This window comes from Anopheles coustani, chromosome 3 (genome assembly GCF_943734705.1).
Source record: "Anopheles coustani chromosome 3, idAnoCousDA_361_x.2, whole genome shotgun sequence".
NCBI lineage: Eukaryota > Metazoa > Arthropoda > Insecta > Diptera > Culicidae > Anopheles > Anopheles coustani.
The window spans coordinates 93307188-93325369 of NC_071288.1; the positions used below are offsets into that span (position 1 = coordinate 93307188).

At 40.9% G+C, this 18182-nt stretch overlaps 5 protein-coding genes across 14 annotated transcripts; 4 read left to right on the plus strand and 1 right to left on the minus strand.

Annotated features, from left to right (window-relative positions):
• Positions 1-2: 2 nt before the first annotated feature.
• LOC131271918 (DPH4 homolog) lies at positions 3-721 on the plus strand. Its single transcript, XM_058273501.1, has 2 exons — positions 3-156; positions 231-721. Exon 2 carries the CDS (start codon positions 259-261, stop codon positions 682-684), a length of 426 nt encoding a protein of 141 aa, XP_058129484.1. The 5' UTR covers positions 3-156; positions 231-258; the 3' UTR covers positions 685-721.
• A 131-nt stretch (positions 722-852) lies between these two features.
• LOC131271913 (clathrin light chain) lies at positions 853-5645 on the plus strand. Of its 9 annotated transcripts, XM_058273492.1 has the most exons (6): positions 853-1139; positions 2322-2426; positions 3509-3541; positions 3968-4157; positions 4444-4455; positions 4881-5645. In XM_058273492.1, exons 1-6 carry the CDS (start codon positions 977-979, stop codon positions 5062-5064), a joined length of 687 nt encoding a protein of 228 aa, XP_058129475.1. In that variant the 5' UTR covers positions 853-976; the 3' UTR covers positions 5065-5645. The 9 variants fall into 9 exon arrangements, with proteins under 9 accessions (XP_058129475.1, XP_058129470.1, XP_058129471.1 ...); XM_058273487.1 differs by lacking the exon at positions 4444-4455 and having other exon boundaries at positions 2316-2426; XM_058273488.1 differs by lacking the exon at positions 4444-4455 and having other exon boundaries at positions 2316-2426; positions 3512-3541.
• An 887-nt stretch (positions 5646-6532) lies between these two features.
• On the minus strand, positions 6533-10139 carry LOC131271911 (F-box/LRR-repeat protein 20-like). Its single transcript, XM_058273485.1, has 3 exons — positions 9931-10139; positions 9176-9828; positions 6533-9114 (listed from the first exon to the last, which is right to left on the minus strand). Exons 1-3 carry the CDS (start codon positions 9987-9989, stop codon positions 9053-9055), a joined length of 774 nt encoding a protein of 257 aa, XP_058129468.1. The 5' UTR covers positions 9990-10139; the 3' UTR covers positions 6533-9052.
• A 324-nt stretch (positions 10140-10463) lies between these two features.
• Positions 10464-11068, plus strand: LOC131271920 (mitochondrial import inner membrane translocase subunit Tim8). Its single transcript, XM_058273505.1, has 3 exons — positions 10464-10525; positions 10589-10695; positions 10770-11068. The coding sequence occupies exons 2-3, from the start codon at positions 10594-10596 to the stop codon at positions 10938-10940; spliced, it is 273 nt and encodes a 90-aa protein (XP_058129488.1). The 5' UTR covers positions 10464-10525; positions 10589-10593; the 3' UTR covers positions 10941-11068.
• Positions 11069-12947: 1879 nt separating this feature from the next.
• Positions 12948-15437, plus strand: LOC131271917 (probable insulin-like peptide 2). Of its 2 annotated transcripts, none has more exons than XM_058273499.1 (3): positions 12948-13049; positions 14347-14605; positions 14669-15437. In XM_058273499.1, the coding sequence occupies exons 2-3, from the start codon at positions 14428-14430 to the stop codon at positions 14986-14988; spliced, it is 498 nt and encodes a 165-aa protein (XP_058129482.1). In that variant the 5' UTR covers positions 12948-13049; positions 14347-14427; the 3' UTR covers positions 14989-15437. The 2 variants fall into 2 exon arrangements, with proteins under 2 accessions (XP_058129482.1, XP_058129483.1); XM_058273500.1 differs by lacking the exons at positions 14347-14605; positions 14669-15437 and adding exons at positions 13522-13717; positions 13784-14236 and having other exon boundaries at positions 12986-13049.
• The last annotated feature ends 2745 nt before the right edge of the window (positions 15438-18182 follow it).

Consider the following 18182-nt stretch of genomic DNA (forward strand, 5'->3'; position numbering starts at 1 on the left):
AAGGATGACACTTGAAATTTACGCAAATTGCGTATCAACATTGCCCAACGTGCTCGTCGAAATCGGAGTCAATATCCAGACTCTGTACTGTAAAGAACTTTATTTTGTTGCTATGGACACTCAGATGATTTGAAGCGCTGCTCAAATTCGTAACTGGTATGTTTGTTTAATTGGAAAATCCCGTGATAATTTGCTGCGACCCAAACAAATCCTTTTTGTTTACCACCCAGAACAAAATACAGTGCGCCGCATAATATTATGGCAAATCAAAAGGATCTGTCACACTACGATGTGCTGCAAGTTCCTCAAAACGCGTCCCACGAAGAGATTCGTAAATCCTATCAAGCCCTCGTCCTCCAGCATCATCCGGACAAACAGAGAAACAGAAATGCAAACGATTCGGAGTTATTCATGCGAATTGATGAAGCATGGAAAATATTACGCGATGAGCAGACGAGACGCGTTTACGATGCCGAGCTGATGCAGCAAATGTGCCGGGAAGAATACTTTGTGAACGAGGTACTGCGGGAGGTAGATTTTGAGATAAATCACGAAGAAAACTATAGGTACCATACCTGCCGTTGTGGGGGATTCTATATTTTACCCGAGGAATCTCCGCTCGTGGAATCGATATATATTTCATGTGACGAATGTTCTCTTATAGTGCAGGTAAATCCGCCATAAATGTTGAATGAGAATAAAGTAAGCTATTTTTATTAATCCACCGTCGGAGGGAATTAATTTATCCAGGCGAATGGAACAGTTCTTTATTTGAAAAGTGACAGCACCGTATGCTGTCAGTTATTTTACCACAGCGGCTCACAAATGTCAAGTTGTGAATTGTCAAAAAGTTTTCAGTCGTGTCATTTTGTTTCGATCGAAGTTTTCTCACAAAAATCAGTGATTCGTCTTGTAAACCTCCCTCGTACGCTTAAACCACATTCGGAAAGTTAAAGAAGCTCCACGGATATCCACCATGAACGCATTCGGTGATAATTTCGAGCAATCGGAGGTCGATCCCGCGGCAGAGTTTTTGGCACGCGAGCAGGACGCCCTTGCTGGGCTTGAAGACGAAATTCCCAGCGTTGCAGCGTCGGCGACGAATGGTTCCGTCAATGGTGATCCCGTACCGAAAGCAGGTTCGTTTGCTTGGAAATCCGTCGTGGCGTGAGGCAGCATCAACGACGCCTAGCATATATTACATTCCCCATGTATCTCCCCAAACCACACTTTTTCACGTCAACATACATCCGACTACCGCGTTACGTACTCCCACGAATCCCATGATAGGGCAGGTCATTTATTAGTCATCGGACACTTTGCCGAGGCAGCTTCAGCACCCCACGGGTGATGGAATACTTCCAAACATACTCCTTTGCTACACCACCGTATCGCGTATTGATAAATCCGCCCATTTGGCGCTATGATAACACTTTCTATTACACATCATTGTTTACAAGTGGTTTACATCGTTAATTCAATTAACGTAGCCACACCAGGGGTAGTGCTTCGCAATGCCATCAGGAATCAAATGTACAGAACTTTTCCTCACTGATGGCAGCAGTTTAAGTAAATCACCATCGGAATGCTTCGTTGTTTCACTGTGCTTATCGAAACATGCAATGTACACGCTTATCTTCTTTTGCACCAGCTTCCGATGCTTTGTTCCAGCAGTTGTTTCCGCTTTAGTATGTCCATACAGTGTGAGACGCTTGTACTGACGGTAAATGGTTACTCTGTGTATCACATTTCATTTATTAACTTATGCGTAATTCTTGCCATTTTCTTTCCAATCAAAGTGGCCGTCAAATAACCTCGCAACATCACATATGTATGTGACCCCCTATTGGCCCATATTGTGGCCATTAATTTGTCTTCCTCTTAAAAAAATCATTCATTCTCATAACATGTGTATGAGCATCAGTTTTAATAACTTTTTGTTTGTTTTCATTTCTTTTATTCTTTCTCCGGAACCGAATGCAATCTACACTATGAACAACTACCGTCCGTTTGAATTGTGGCCTCTTTTTGCGCTGTGCGATTTTGCTTTTATTAACGGTTTGGTGTTGTAAACCTTTCGGAATTTGCACTAACCTCCCCCAACGAATCAACTTGCGGTTGGTTTTTGCTGGGGCACTTATGGCGAAAAAAAAACGAATTGAATCATCATTAAATTGTAATGTAATCGAAACGGTTCGTTTCCATATTAATATCGTAATCCGATCCACTATGATCGACATCTGAATCATTTGGCGCCAACAACTAACTCAAAACCATGGCCTGCTCGACAACACAAATATACACATTGTTCGAAGATACAGAATCGACCGGACTCGGAAATGAGCTAAATGGAAGCTTTGAAATGATCAGTAATGCCGATGCGCAAGATCCAACCATCTCTTCTGCCGATAACAATCCCAACGCAGGTAAATAAACTACTAAAATCAGTCCCATACTCACTAGCACGGCCGGTTAATGGTTTTTTGATTAAAACAACTTTTTTTCTATATTATTTCCAATTCTAATGTCCCTTTCGTCAATAGATAAAATATAACCGATCTAAAATTATAACCCATTGGTAGGAAAAGTAGTTGCCTGAATAGTTAGAAGTTTTTAGATTCATCTGCGTTGTTTCTAGAATGGTTTTTTGTTTAATACATTAAAGCAGGGGTGCACCCAAAGATTGTTTTTTCGGGACTTGTACAGAAACAAAGTGTGCTGAGCACGTGGGACACTAAAAATATCCTAAACATATTCCCGTAGGACATGCATTTGAAGCATAGTGATCCCCGGAAATTCTTATCAGTCGTAATTCTACTATTTAACATGACGAGTAAGATTTAAATTTAAATAATTTGGGGCATTATGGTATAGAATACTGCATAGTGACACATTTGTCTGACTAAAATTCTGAAATTCTAATCTATGAAAATCAACTTTTGGTGTATCTATGAAAATCAACTTTTGTGTCCCCTGCACTAACAAATGTTACTGACACCTTTGTTAATCCATTTAGTGAATGTAATCCCTAACCACCTTCAAGGTAACATCCTGGTAAAATTATCTAGTTAATAGTTTTCCCTTCGCTTTCAAAGTTGCTTACATTAATCGGGTATCTTTTGCTAGCAAATGGGAGGAAAAGATGGACAAGATCTTCCCATCGAAATTTAAATACGTATATTGGAAACGCTTGTAACCAACGGTTCGGTCAACAGGAGTGCCATTTCTGATGAATGTTTGTTTTCACACGATGCCCAGTGTAGCATCACATAAACACAGAGTATTCCAAAATTACCGTTAGACTTGAAATATGCATCCCTTGCAAATCCTGAACTCCTTGTCCCTTCTTTTTCCAATCAACCAGACCTACACAAAAACACACTATACCACGCGGTACAGCACGTCGCTTCGTGTATGCTTACGTTACGATTAAGTTTTGTTTCTCAATCCTGGTTTTTTACGTTCTAATAATATTTGTACAAATGTGTTTCTTTTCCCGATCTCTTAGAAGATGATAATGATGATTTTGCAGGCTTTACAGGTAAGTGAATGGGAATAAACGTTGGCGACTGTAGGAGGGGGTCCTCTCAGGAAGCTTTCTCTATAAATTTATTCGTTTTCTTCACGCAACAAAAATTTCGTGTCTGTCTTATTTTTCAACTTAGATTTTTCTATACCTTATGTTCGATTCAAATTTTTTTTTTTCTTTCCTATAGTTGCAACTGTAGTACTAGTATTGGCAAAGCTTTAATTGCTTGCTCCTTTTTCTATCAAATCATGAATGAAAATGTAAAATTTCAACACATTACAAAATAACGAAAACTTTGATCTTTCCAAACATCTGTCATAGAATTCCTGAACACTTTCAAACCTCAATAAGCCAGTTGTTTTACACTCTCTTTTGTGCAAATAATTAAATCCCGGCTCGTGTTATGCTTTCTTTGTCATTTTCCCAATTTCGCAACAGTGCCGAAGCAGGTGACGGAAGAGCCGGAAAAGATTCGCAAGTGGCGTGAGGAACAGAAGACCCGCCTGGAGGAGAAGGATTGCGAGGAAGAGCGCAAGAAGGATGAGCTGCGTGAGCAGGCACGCAAGGAGCTGGAGGATTGGTACAAACATCACGAGGAAGCCATCTCCAAGACGAAAGCCGCCAACCGGTAAGTGGAAAGCGGGAGAGGAAAGCAAAATGATTTTCAGAAACAGATCTCGAGAACGCCAAGATTTTGGACAAGAAAATCACAACAACAAAAAACATGCGACAATAATAATGCTTTTGGTGCCATTATCCAAAATTGTTCGTAGTTTGTCTGGCAAGCTGGAACCATTCTCGAGGCATTCTTTTCTAACCCACATGAACATTCTTTCTTTTCCTTTCGATTAATTGTTTGATACACTAACAAATCAACTGTTGCTCGATTTGATCGCAACTGTTGCGCCTATCAGGGAATCGGCCAAGTAAGTAAAATTGTGTGCGCAGTACTATTGGTTTGGCTTGTGTTTGATTTCGTAATTCTTCCCCAAATTGGTTCTATCACTATGCAACCTCTTCTAGACGGTTGTGCGTTAAAATTATTCTGTTAGTAAATTGAGTCACTCATTTATTGGTTTGTGTGGATAGCTTTGAACTTGGAATGATGTTTTAACCTATCCAATGTTTATTAGAGTTGAGTTTTTTTGTTCTTAGAACAATGTTTACTTGAGATTATTGTTTTCTCTTTCATAGTTTGTTAGCTATTTTTGCTTGGTACACAATCACATTTATTTGGCATTTCAAAATTGTTCTTAGTTCTTAGTTTGAGCACACCATGCCCTTCTTTTTTCCGACTAGCTAACCTTTCTTCCTTTGCCATTTGTTTTCTTTCTCTGTTCCCGTTCCGCAGAAATGCCGAAAAACAGTTTGTGGCCGAAACGGACGAGATCGAGCCGGGCACCGAGTGGGAACGGATCGCCAAGCTGTGCGACTTCAATCCGAAAACGAACAAATCGAGCAAAGATATTTCGCGTATGCGCTCCATCATTCTGCAACTGAAGCAGAATCCCCTCCAGGCCAACAAGAAGGTTTAAGCCGCAACGGACGACAGCAGCAAGACGGGCCTCCGCCTCCTCGTCGTTTCTCAGGAGCCTGGTGCGAGAAGGCGCTACGACGAGCGCTCATACAAACCATACATACCACGCGTGTACATCCACTGCACTTTAGCACCAGCAGCCTCCTCTTTCTCATACAATGGGGCACCAATTGCCGCACAGGAGAAGGTGGGTGACGATGCTGATAGTAGGGAAAAAAACGGAACATTTCGCGAGAAAGTAATTAAAAAGAAAATCCTACAAAAGTTATAAGACGTTTGAGTTATAGTAGTAACATATAACTATAAATAATATTATTAGTAATTACGCTAATGTTTGCAGAAGAATAATACAATGTAATGCTCGAGGACCTGCTCAGAGCGACAGAGGGAGAGAGAAAGCTGTAAGTTATATATTTCGCAGTATATAAAGAATGTTTTACAGCAGGAGAAGAAAATTATTCCATTCTCGGGCAGGGCAGGACTAAGATTACACAAAAAAACATTCATGCATAAATGGGAGTGACAGAAAAGAGTTGAAAATACATTCAAGTATCGAAATCGAAAATAAATTCAATTGTTAATCCCTACAGAATGGAGAATGGTTGGTTTAGTTGTTGTTTGTGGACAAATATTTAGTTACGCACTGGAATAGAGCACCGTTGCAACTCCAAAAATAAGCTGGTAAAATTGGTTGGGAGCTGTAAAAAACAGAATCGTACAGATAATACTTTATTTGGATGTTTTTCTTTTTCAAACGTGCTTAACAATTTATGAGTTATTTGTAGGTGTGTTTTTATGGCGACGTAAAAATTATTGACCACACTATCATACGTTGTTTCGCATTCGCACAGAGCCTTAACAGAGTGGTACTCGATTAAAATGTTGTATTGCATCATTTAGAATAGCCATAATGGCAACATGTACGTTCATCTTATTTTCATTGTTGTTTTTGGATCTTTTCTTACTCGTGCTATTACTGTAACGAATTGGGAAAGTTGTGTGAACTTGCGCTTGTGAAATCGTTATACATCCTTAATACCCGTTCTTCGTACCACAGTCCACCAGACTGAGTTCCCATACAGAAGTTACCTTGCCATATTCCATCGGACTTGCTCTACCCCTTCATGATACATAATTGCATGTTTTACTGTGCATTTTACAATATTTCTTGTCATGTTCATTACTTTGTTTCTGATCGTTAATTTAAAACAGGAATATGAATTAATGTTGATGAAAATGTTACACGAAAACATTTAGTGTAGATGTGTCAATTGAAAATTATTTTTAACTTAACATTACTAGAATCTTTTTCCGGGAGACAATATACTAATGCTACAACTATTGCGTCGAGCACATTGTCTAGACTCGACTTAACACGCTCTAAAACCTGGCGCTTAAAGACTATGATTAAATACTGGAATTGCTATAAAAAGCCCGCCCGTTCCTCCGACCGCTTGAGTGTACGTAACAATCGTTCGGAAATGTACTTATTTTGCACCATTTTCCTTTATATCATGGACAACTGAAAAACTAGACCTAATATGCGTGCCGCTTGTTACTTACAAGTTCATACGATCGCGCCCCTTACGTACTACAACAACTAACAACTGTTTGCTCCTAAGTAGGATGGTGTGGTGTTTTCAATTACTATAAGTTTTGTATTTTAAATAGTTTCTTTTTGCTCTTGCCTTGCCTTTTCGATGACTTGAACCGGTTAGGTCGAACGTGTTTTTGCTTCGTGTGTCTTGCTCTTTTATATTATTTGATAAATATGTGTATATATATAGTGCTATATAAAATTTTGATTTACTTTCAAACGAGTAGCTTCTTCGTGTAGCTTGTTTGCTCATACCATTATTGCGTCGTTTGTATAGAGTGTCAAAATGTTTTAAATAACCGTGTAAGTAAGTGGTCTTTGAACGGTGCTGTAAAAGTAAACTTGGTGCATTGGTGCAGTTTCTCTTGAAAATAATATACGTGTGTTTACTCATGTATACCAAAGTGCAGACATTGTGCAACACATGGATTAGGATAAGAAATTGAAAATATTTTCAAAATGTTTGTTCGAAAACTGCGATTAGCTTAAAAAGTATGCTTTATGGATATTTTCTTGAGTATCGGTGATAAGAGCAACGATTTTACGGGTTAGATTTCCTTCTTCGTTACCATCAATTTCGTAGTTCTTGACCGAAGCAAGTGCTATTGACTGCTATTGCTTGGTGTTTAAAGCTCTTATTCGCAGGATGAACAATTCATTTTCTTTTTGGCGAATAAGTCATATGTGTGCCTTCCGACTACTACCACGCTTCTAAAAGGTTAGGAATTTGGACCACCGATTATTTATTTGTTGTAGGAATTTGTTTTTTCTTAAGTTATCGTTTCAGATGGCAATACTGTGGGGATACCGGAGCAACTAGTGGCATTTCGATTAATCAAAGATTCGTTTGGTAGCATTCTAACTTTTGATTCATTCGTTTGCAAATGATTCGTCGTTTCAAGCAATGTTTCTACAACGTACTCCACTGACATGTTCGCTCCAACAACTTTTCAAATCCATCTAAAACCTCTCCAACGTCTCTTTTGGTCCGGCTTATAGTAACTTGTTTCTTTGCATCCACTTCGGTTCGGTGTGTGCATGCAATTTTTAGACATTTGGTTGATTCATATTCCTTTTTTCGACACTCTTCTAGTTTTGCCTACAACGATCCGCATGTCGTTATTGTTTCATTTGCTTTCATTGTTTTAAAAATTCATTGCTTTGCTGTGCGCTATTAGCTGCTGTTAGTTTTGTCGTAACCGTCTTAATAGTACAATTATTGTTATCCATAATATTCTTACCTGGTACATTGGTGCATTTGAAATGGACATTTCGTTAGAAGGGAAGTATTAGGGGAATCTTCATCCACGAGACGTATTTAATAGCGTTTACGTGCGCTATGGGACTGTTTTTGTCCAAGGAGATCTAGGGTTATGTAAAAGTAGTTGAATATACGCTCGAGATTTTACTTGCTCATCAAGTCCATCACGACGAATATGAATATAATATTTATGACTTTTGAATGAGAATCATGAAGTCGCTAGAAATTGGACATGCGAGAATTAGTTTCATTGTAAAAAAAAAACTATTGCTGATAACCATCGAAAGTTAAACATCCCAAAAATCCGTCACAATTTCTTACTACTTAATCATTGCTTGCATATCCACTATTTTAATATTCCCTACTGCTCTATTGCAACAAATCGTCTATCACGGGATGGTTCTACTTACTTTACGAGAACAATCGAATCACGGCAATGGTCTATCGAGAATTAGGGTCTCTTTTGTTACCGAATTGAACATAAAATAGAATGTTTTCTAATCTGTTTACTTTCTCTATATCCTTTTTTCTTGAATTGAAATGGAAGTATCCCTGTGACTTAGGAACGTTCTATTTGTTCTTGGTGTAGTCGCTACATGGTTCCAGCCTGTTTCATCCCTCGTCATTTGGTACTCCAATTGATTGCTTTTCTGTTCTACGGTTTAGAAATAGTGTCGGATGAATTGTGATTAGTCATAGTAGATATTGGTAAGTATTTTAATTATACTAATAATCTATGTATGTAGCACTAGTAGTGATCCGTTGTAGCAGTAGTGATAGCATATATACGTCATTAGAATATAAATATCATCTACTGAAAATTGTTTCTATCTCTCCTTACAGGCGCTAGTAGAATTTTTCGTACGTTTGTTGGATTTTTAAGTTGGTCCTCGTTAAAATGGATCCCACTGGCTGCTGGGGGAAATGGGAAATATCGACTTGGAATCGACCTTTGTAACCGCAGTTATTGTGCCCAACTGATGAGCATTAAAAAGAACAGAATACATCTTAAACTGGATAGAAACTTTAAAATAAAATTATTCTCTTGCACTGGGGGTTTAGGTAGGATAAAACCGTCGTAAATTTGGGTTCGAAATATGAAGAAATATGTATGATACCTCAGCGGTATCAGTTGGAGATGGTCCAGTAGATATACTTGAGATGCTTCCCGAATCCAACAATGTCAAGATCTACGATTAAAAAGAACAAATGGTCACACATTGCCACACTATTTGTTAACCGCAACTTTACCTTCAATGCTGCACCCTTCGAAACCAATGTACTTGATTGTGTCCCATGGTAAAGCAGCCAGCCCATCGCTGGTGATGGGACAGTGTCCTACATTCAGGTCCTCCAGCGTCTTACCGCAGCGCTCGTTAGCTATTGCCTTGAGAAATTTGTCCGTGATGCCGGTGTGCGCCACGTTTAGCCGAACCAGCGGCATATCACGTAAACCGTCGGCCGACTCGTCACCGACGTTCTTGCACGACTCCAGGTCGAGGGTGTCCAGATGCGGGCAGCTGGTCGTGAGCAGCCGCACGAACTCGTCATCGATCACCGGGCAATGCTTCGCGTAGAGATGCTGCAGTTTGCCTAGCTGCTTGATCATCGCATCCAGGCCGGCGCGGGTGAACCGATAGTTGCCCTCGGTCAGGGTAAGGCTACGCAGGTGAGGACACTTTTCGGACAACAGCGCCAGCAGACCATCAGTGATCGTCGACGTCGACAGGTTTACCCTCGTAAGGGTGGAGTTGAGCAGCAGTCGGGGCAATTCCTCATCATGGAAACCCTTGTGTACACGTACGACGTTGAGAAAGATGGCATTCTTCACCAGCGCTGGTAGCAGCTCCAGATACTCGATGTCCTTGTAGAGTTGTAAATTCTTAGCAACGAACCGAATGCACCTGGTCGGTAAAAGCGAAAAAAAAACGGTTTGGGAGTGGTTACTTGGGACCGAGAACAAGCGTAGGCGTTTTGACGACCATATGGTGTCTCAGGTAACGTACGTGTGAAACAATGAATCCGGTTGCTTCGCTAGCCGTACGCGGCCAGCTTTAGCACTCATTTTTCGTCCAACGGACCTGTTTGCGATTTCTTCTCCGATCTAGGGTTTGGGGCACTTATGGGATAATTGAGTATGGTGCACGTAATCGTACGATGAACAAAGTAACAACGCAACACTATTTACAACGAGTATTCACAGCGGAACGAAGAAAAACGCGATGCTACATCGCCTGCTGCCATTTGTGTTTACAAACAAAACACAACACCAAGCCGACCAATGGGACAACAACGAGTTTATACTACTGTGTGCAGGAGTGCACAGAAACATGCATTTTACCAAATTGTTTCACTCATGATGTATTTATCGTCTATAATTGGTTTTAATATAGTGTAAGCAATAGGTTTATTTTTATTTCATTACAGCAACACATATTTCAATCCACTTGTTGGTAGCAAATTCAAAATTAAAATATTGCTTGCATTAGAATTTGCCGAAAATATCATGAACCCCTGGGGCGAATATTGCATAACAACACGCGGATGTCAAATTGATTGTCATTTTACGAGCAACATTGTAGGACGATTTCATCAGAACAAGTGAGAATATTCGTTTTATTTAATGAAAAAAAGCATAATAATTAACATAATTATTGTCTACAGGAGCAATGACAGATTTCGGAGGAAGTGATGCGGCCAAACCAGCCGTCGATCCCGAGCTGCAGGACTTTCTGATGGCCGAAAACGAGAGGGCCCGGCTTAGCGCGCAGGTTTGTCTCCCGTGTTGAAGTAGAAACCTGTGGCCACTCGGCATACTAATTTGACCATTTTGTACGTTTGCTAGATCCACGAGTTCACCGACATCTGCTGGGATAAGTGCGTTGAGAAACCGAGCAACAAATTGGACAGCCGAACGGAAACATGCCTTGCCAATTGTGTCAATCGCTTCGTCGATACGTCTCTGCTGATCACCCAACGATTTGCGCAAAGTTTACAAAAGAGCCAGGGCATGTAAAGCTGAAGGGCATAACGTCCGATACGTCGGACGTAGTTGGCATTTTGGGATGTAGTTCATAGTTCCGGCAGGGCCCTCTAACGCTAATATGTTCACAAAATATACATGCACTGTATCACAAATATATTCTCTCGTCTTGTTTATGTTTTCATGTTGTTGCACCGAAATAGTAATAATGATGCTAAGGTAATGGTAATATGTATTTATTCTGTAGTCATGTATACACATTTACAAGAAATTTCCTTTTTCTTGGGTGTGCCGGAAACGCTTGGAACAATTGCATTCTTTTTATTCGCATCTTTTTCCTTTTCCGCATTCATTCATAAAATTCGGAAAAAGTTTTTTGGAATCCTGTTTGAAATTCCAACAATGTAAATTATTTATTCTCAATCACGAATGCATGATGTATTCGTGGTAACTTTATTCAATCTACAAATTCGTTCGCACTACTGACCATCTAAATCTATATGGATTAAACGTTACTGTTTCACAGAATTTTACATTCTTTCGCATGTTGCTAAATTGTATAAATTAGGGCATTTTTAAAATTGGGAGTAGGTTTTTTGGAAGGTATTACTAACCGGTCCGTGACTAGCGCTTTCAGTTTTATATACGAAAGTGTGCATCTACGTCTCGCTAATTACTAATACGTTTGCTCAGTAATCGCGAGCTGGGAATCGTCATCGGAGATTTTCAAACGTACTATGATGGCAATGAAAAAAAGTATCTTGATTACAATCTTATGAAAATTTATTAAAGTTATGAAAAAATAATCCAATACAGAAAAGTTCAATTAAATATATAAACCTGTCGCTCGCGTTGATACCATTTGTGACCTTGGAGTGATCCTCGACTCAGGTCTTCTTTTTAAGAATCACCTCGAGTCAATCATAGCCAAGGCCTATAGAACCCTCGGTCTTCTTCGCAAATACGCAGCCGATTTCTCAGACCCCATGTGTTTGAAGGCTCTATATTTTAGCCTGGTCCGCTCCATCCTAGAGTATGGCAGTGTGGTCTGGTGTCCCTCCGGTTCAGGCTGGATAGCGAGGCTTGAGGGTGTCCAGCGTTCCTTTACTAGGTTTGCTCTGTACCGCTGTCTTGACCACTCGGCCCCTAGAGCAGACTACCAGACTCGGTGTCAGCTTCTGGGTATTGAGACCCTCGAGTCCAGGCGCAATAACGCGCAGACCTTGTTCGTTGCGGGTTTATTGTTAGGCGAGGTTGACTGCGCCTCCTTACTGTCCCAGATTCACATCTACGCCCCTTCCCGCATCCTCCGTCCCCGCCCTCTTCTTGCTGTGCCTACTCGTCGTACGCGTCATGGCCAGGAGGACCCACTTGTGGCCTCCATCCGTCGCTTCAATGAGCGTTTTGAGTGGTTTGACTTTTCCTCCCTTTCATCTCTCAGATCCCATTTGCGTTCCTCCCCGTCCTAACCACTCTCTCCCCTTCATTTTCCCTTCTCTTCCTTGATACCTCTATTTTTAAGATGTTAGTTAGTAAGATAAACCATTGTTAAACCTTTATGGTGGACAATCTTAATTGAATAAATAACAAATAACAAATAAACGTATCTTTCATTGTATCAATCATGCTTGAAACATATGCGCCCCGGTTTCACCATCATCGCGCGTTTCACGCTCGATTGGGCATCGAAATCGCTCGGCAGACGTTTGGCGCCACCTGTTTGTTCGTTCCTCATGCGAGCATTAGCAACACATCTTCCAGGGACGATTATGCAAATAGTGCGCAAAGATAGTTTGCCCGCACGTGGCATCAGCTTCCTTAAATCCTTGAACCCTTCGTGTATTTTGTTCAGGGGATGCAAAAATTCACCTACCTGTGGCACGCCTTGTGTACAAAACCATGAAATGCGTCGGTATGGGAGTACCGGGAAATAAGTCAACTAAATCTCAACTGCCTACGTTTTGTTCGGCATATGTTTGTCGAGACAACCGGAGATGTATAAAAGCAGCCAGGAACAATCTCTTACCAAGCAGTAGTCGAAAGCATTCCCAAGTGTTTGGAACAAAGACTCCGTGAAAGAATAGTTGGTGAACCATCCACCGAAAGCGGTTTCAGCAAAGTCCTTTAGAATAACTCATCAAGGTAATTCTTCTTTCCCAACCACTTTATTTGTTCTCTAGATAAGAAAGTTAGTGCTTTTGTGCTATTTAGTGAAAATGGTAAGTGAAATATCAGAGAAAAAAAACGCTAAAGGTAAGTATTAACCCATACAGGTAAAGAACTTGGAGTAACCAGTTTTAATCTCGGAAGGAGCACGTGCTACATAATATTTGAATTTATTTCAGGCATGATTTTCGATCGGAAATTGAAAAGTTGTATTGGCTCAACACATCTATTCCTCAATCTTACAAAGCAGAGTTAGTGGATCCCCTATAGCAGTGCTGAAGCAGGCCGGAAATAGTATTGTACACCTCACAAAACCTGTGTGCGTTTTTTTAAATAAAGCTGTAGCATAATTTAACGCGTTCAGCTTATGGTTACTTGCTGTGATGAGGTTCAATCTACCAATAGACAGTTTTCAAATTGTTTGAAAACTTTCGCATTTCCTTTTCAGATGGCACCCAACAGCATGGAAAACCGCCGATCCGTGTTGATGGTTTATGGTGGATCGGTTCTGGTGCTATGTCTGATGTTATCTGGTGTCGATGGATCCCACCACCAAGGCACGAAAGCGCACTACTGTGGAACTGTGTTGAGCGATACCCTGGCAAAGCTATGTTCATCTTTCACCGGATTGCGTAAGAAGGCTGGTATGTACTATCTACCAAGGCTTGCCTAAGGTTACGTTTTTTAATTCTTCGTGTCTATTGCTATAGATTCTCCGGTAATTTCGTATGGTGATGAGGAATACTTTAATCGATTGCAACTGCTGGGCGACGTACGGCAGGATGTGGAGGAGTTGCGTCAGCTGCAAGATCGCTCAGAGGACACTATCTACCGGGCTTTGATTTCGCTGGACAGTCTGAACTCAAATGGCTTCCATCGCGTGCGGCGCCAGGTAGTAAAGGAATGTTGCATCCAGAGCTGCACCCACGAGACTCTCCGGACTTACTGTGCCGACGATTAAAGACGAATGGATCGATCGAATGGATGGCTGCAAAGAGACTGATCGGACATACTTGAACCACCTACCTCTGCTGCTGTAACCGCTGGATCAACTGCAACTGGCCGAGGACTAGCATTATTGTTATATCCACCGAATACTAAGTGTACTGCTGCACACCATCTAGTGGAATAAACGCATCGGAACAGCGGAAACGCTATATTTCCCCCCAAACAGAACTAAACTTATTTTTCATATCTGATCTCTTTTTCTTTTAGCTAGCACAACTGCATTCTCGCTGAGCTAACCTTTTTTCTGTCTACGATTCAATTTCAGTTTTTCCCAGAACCGTAAGTGTTTGGAGTGAGGTTATTTCTTTCTCCTGTTAAAGCAGCCCATCACATCTTACGCTGAACAATGTCGGCCAGCAACGGTGTCGGAACTGGTACCATGTTCACGCTGCAAGCGTTGGCACTGCTGTGGACGATTACGGTGGTGACGGCGAACAAGCGATACTGTGGAAACGAGCTGGTAAAGGTGCTGTCGTTCCTTTGTGACGAATTCCCCGATCTTCACACGGCAAACAAGAAAGCTAGTAAGTGAAGTCGATTAGCTCCGGCCTTCGGTGTTTCTTGAGCTAATCCTTTCGTATTCTTAGTCGACTCCTACAAGATGGACATGAGCAGCGATGAGTGGATGAATGGTGACGATAGTATGCAGCAGCAGATGATCCTCGACCAGCAGCTGCAAACACTCGGCATGACGGAGGACCACGACCATGATCGTGCATCGGTACCGGCCTGGATGAACATGGTCTACCCGGCGAACTACATGTTCCGACATGGTGCTGCCCATAACGAGCTCATTCCGGCTCGGTTCCGCAAAAGTCGTGGTGGAATTGTCGAGGAGTGCTGTTTGCGACCGTGCGGCATGAACCAACTGTTGCAGTACTGCAAGAAGACCAGCCAGTCAAAATAATTCGGTGTAGTGTAGAACTGTGTACGATTTGATAACCGCGTTTACCGCAGTATCCTTGCCTTCTTAGCTATAGAACGCCTTTCGTACGCCCTAGTTTAAACGTCTATCATATACTCAAAACTTCCAATATGGAAAAGTAGCACGCGTACAGCTTGGCGGCAGGATAGATCATCTAGTTAAAAGTACAAACATACGAATCGAAACACTTATCAATACCCATCTACCTACTAACCTACCGTCTATTACTACTTCTACTTGACCGTTGCGGAGGCCAAGCTCACTTCTGACCTACTGCTTCGTTCTATTGTGGCAGCTTTTAGGCGGTTGCAGTACGCAGTTCGTTTGCGTGCAGGATGTTAACTGATCTAGTTGATTTTATCGCTTGTAGAGTTTTGGACGATGGATTGGAAACGATAATGAATAAAGCATAGCTATCGATATTGGCAAAATTAAAAAAAGACACGAATATGATTGCCTTTTAAAATGATTCCTTGTCACGAAAGAAAACTGTAAGCGTACAAAATACGTGTGTAGTGTATATGCACGCTGCTTGCGGACTTTGGCACACATTGCGACCGGGTTGGATCCGATCGCAAGCGATGTGGAGAGCGAAAGTGAGGCTGCTAGAGCGTGCTTGAACGAGTCGAGGATCGATCGGAACGATCATCGAGAAAGCGGTCTCTTCTTCTCAGGACGCCGACCTGGTCGGACCAGGGATCGATCTTTTTCCATTAACCAAGTTTTAAAGTGACGTAATTTGTTTATTAATAAAGTGTTGTTATGCCATACCGCGTTATCAGAGTGTTTATTAAAATATGTGCCATCATATACTATAAACTACGACCTTCTTTGATATTATACACTTTGATACATTGAAAGATGTTCACATTAAACATCGTCTCCAGAGAATTCATTGAAGTACACAATCATGACTATTCTCTTGAATTCTATTATTTATGACTTGGTTTATGGAATTAAACAAAGTGTTAATACAGATTAATCCGCGAAAAGTGAGAATAAAAACTAAACAAAAAATTATATTCATTGTAGTTTTATTTTTTGAAAATCGTTTCAAATTGAAGAGCTTCTAGCCTCGTTACATGGCATCTGTCTTAGATTGAATAGAGTCATAGAAACATAAAAAACACTACACGAAAAAATAAGGGCCGTGTCCGTCTCAAGTTATTCAATAGACACGCCGGCGAGGTGGTATAAGCTCTAGAGCACATGAGCTTATTTTTGTAACCTATGCTACCACTCGGCTTTCGCGGAACTCGCAAAAACACAATTGCGTGGGGACTAAATAACTATCAGTTATTTTCAGTAATCCAATCGATCGAAGTCCGTGCTGAGGCTAAGTATTTTATTTGCTAATTAAATAGAAGTCGTGTTTACTTTTTCTGGAAAGTAGGTGGATGTATTGATTAACTACTGGCGTAATTTCAGATTAAAAAAAACCTTTAACGTTGTCGTGAACTTTTTTTTGATAACTCTCGGCTGATGTTAGAGAAATATTATTTTGCAGCATCAATGATCGATCTTTTTACGACTGACTGGGCAAATAGAATGAAAGCAAAGTTATTGTCCTTTTGATTTCCTTTGAATGACAATATTCCATAAAATATATAAACAATATTTACAATACACTTTAAATGGCTTGACACAGTTTACGGCTCTTATAGTTCGACTTTGCGTAGAGCAGCTTTAAATACTTTAAAAAATAAGCATTTTGGTGTTTCATCCGACAAGACACTGATAGCGTTCGACAGTTCCTGGAATTGCATATGTTTTCCACGACGTCTATCGCCAAAGGATGAAAAACACCACAGAAATAGCATTGGCATCGCGACATGCATTAATTAATCTACTTAACGCAAAAATGCACCGGCGAGACACCTTGGGATGGAGGGTGGGGGATTTAGGATTCCTGGATGGTAAGAAGCATCAACAACGTATTTTTGTATTTGTTGTTGTCATGTTCCAGAAATACATTATATACATCCTGGTTTCAGTCAACAAGTTGCAATATAAAAGGGATGCACCAAGAGAAACGCATTCATTCGTCGGACGAATGTTTTTCTTGGTGCATCGTAAACCTAGCAGTTCCGCCAGAATACAGTGAAATTACTGCCTCATCTTGTAACATAGTCCACAATGGTGCTGTTGTCAGACAACCTATTCGCCATCGTGTTCTGGCTAGTGTTGGCGTTTGGAGGTCCCAATGTTGCTCTATCTAAATCCCTCTGTAGTGGAGATTTAAATTCAGTATTTAAAGTGATCTGCGCTGAATTTCCTACCACCAATGACGACAACAGAAACGTAATGCGTGAGTACTTTAAAAATTCCTCCACTTTTTCTACTTTTGAAGGCACTTTGAGGATTCTATTTCTATTCTACAGGCCATGTTACGTCTGGTCTAGATGAATCTAGTAATCGCTTCAAGGAAATATCCGATCGTGGCATTGTAGAAAGAAACCGTAGACAAAGTGATTATAGCATGAGGACCAAACATGAATGCTGCGAGCGCCCATGTAACTTTACAGAACTTAAGAGTTACTGCGAGGAAGTGGACCCGGATCTAGGGAGTCTATCTATATCTAAACAGCTCTGTGGAACTGAGTTGACTTCGGTGTTCAGTGTAATCTGCGTTACATTTCCAAGTATGGAAAATCGAAAGAGGAATGTGATCGGTGAGTGCATTCAAGGAATGTGATCGCCAAAATTTTCATTCAAACTGGCAATATCGTGAATTCGATTTCTATTTTGCAGGTCATTTTAGACAAATTCCCAACAAACTCTTTTGGGATACGGTGTGGAATGGCCCGTCGAACAGCGAAGAAAGGACTATGGATTCAACCGTCGGTAATAATTGGTTTAATCAAATGGACGGTGAACGATCTGGTCCTGACGGATCACGTTTCAAGGATTCGTCTGAACGTGCCATTGTAATAAGAAATCAGAGAAGAGATGAAAGCATGAGGAACAAACATTTATGTTGCGAGCGACCTTGCAATATGACAGAACTTCTGTCCTACTGCGATGAAGTGGCAACACAGTTGGAGGGTTTATCTGTAAGTAAACGGCTCTGTGGCACTGAGCTGACTTCGGTGTTTAGTGTGATCTGCGTTACATTCCCAAATATGCACAATGGCAAGAGGAACAGTGTCGGTGAGTATTTAAAACATATTGTAATA

Bases quoted from the DNA above. Each gene is read 5' to 3' on its own strand.
- LOC131271913 (XM_058273492.1), top strand. From the start codon at position 977: ATGAACGCATTCGGTGATAATTTCGAGCAATCGGAGGTCGATCCCGCG. The intron at 1,140-2,321 runs GTTCGTTTGCTT...TCGAAGATACAG, and splicing joins TGATCCCGTACCGAAAGCAG to AATCGACCGGACTCGGAAAT. The intron at 3,542-3,967 runs GTAAGTGAATGG...ATTTCGCAACAG, and splicing joins TGATTTTGCAGGCTTTACAG to TGCCGAAGCAGGTGACGGAA.
- LOC131271918 (XM_058273501.1), top strand. From the start codon at position 259: ATGGCAAATCAAAAGGATCTGTCACACTACGATGTGCTGCAAGTTCCT.
- LOC131271911 (XM_058273485.1), bottom strand. From the start codon at position 9,989: ATGAGTGCTAAAGCTGGCCGCGTACGGCTAGCGAAGCAACCGGATTCA. The intron at 9,829-9,930 runs GTACGTTACCTG...TTTACCGACCAG, and splicing joins CCGGATTCATTGTTTCACAC to GTGCATTCGGTTCGTTGCTA. The intron at 9,115-9,175 runs GTAAAGTTGCGG...TTTTAATCGTAG, and splicing joins CGAAGGGTGCAGCATTGAAG to ATCTTGACATTGTTGGATTC.
- LOC131271917 (XM_058273499.1), top strand. From the start codon at position 14,428: ATGTCGGCCAGCAACGGTGTCGGAACTGGTACCATGTTCACGCTGCAA. The intron at 14,606-14,668 runs GTAAGTGAAGTC...TCGTATTCTTAG, and splicing joins CACGGCAAACAAGAAAGCTA to TCGACTCCTACAAGATGGAC.
- LOC131271920 (XM_058273505.1), top strand. From the start codon at position 10,594: ATGACAGATTTCGGAGGAAGTGATGCGGCCAAACCAGCCGTCGATCCC. The intron at 10,696-10,769 runs GTTTGTCTCCCG...TACGTTTGCTAG, and splicing joins GGGCCCGGCTTAGCGCGCAG to ATCCACGAGTTCACCGACAT.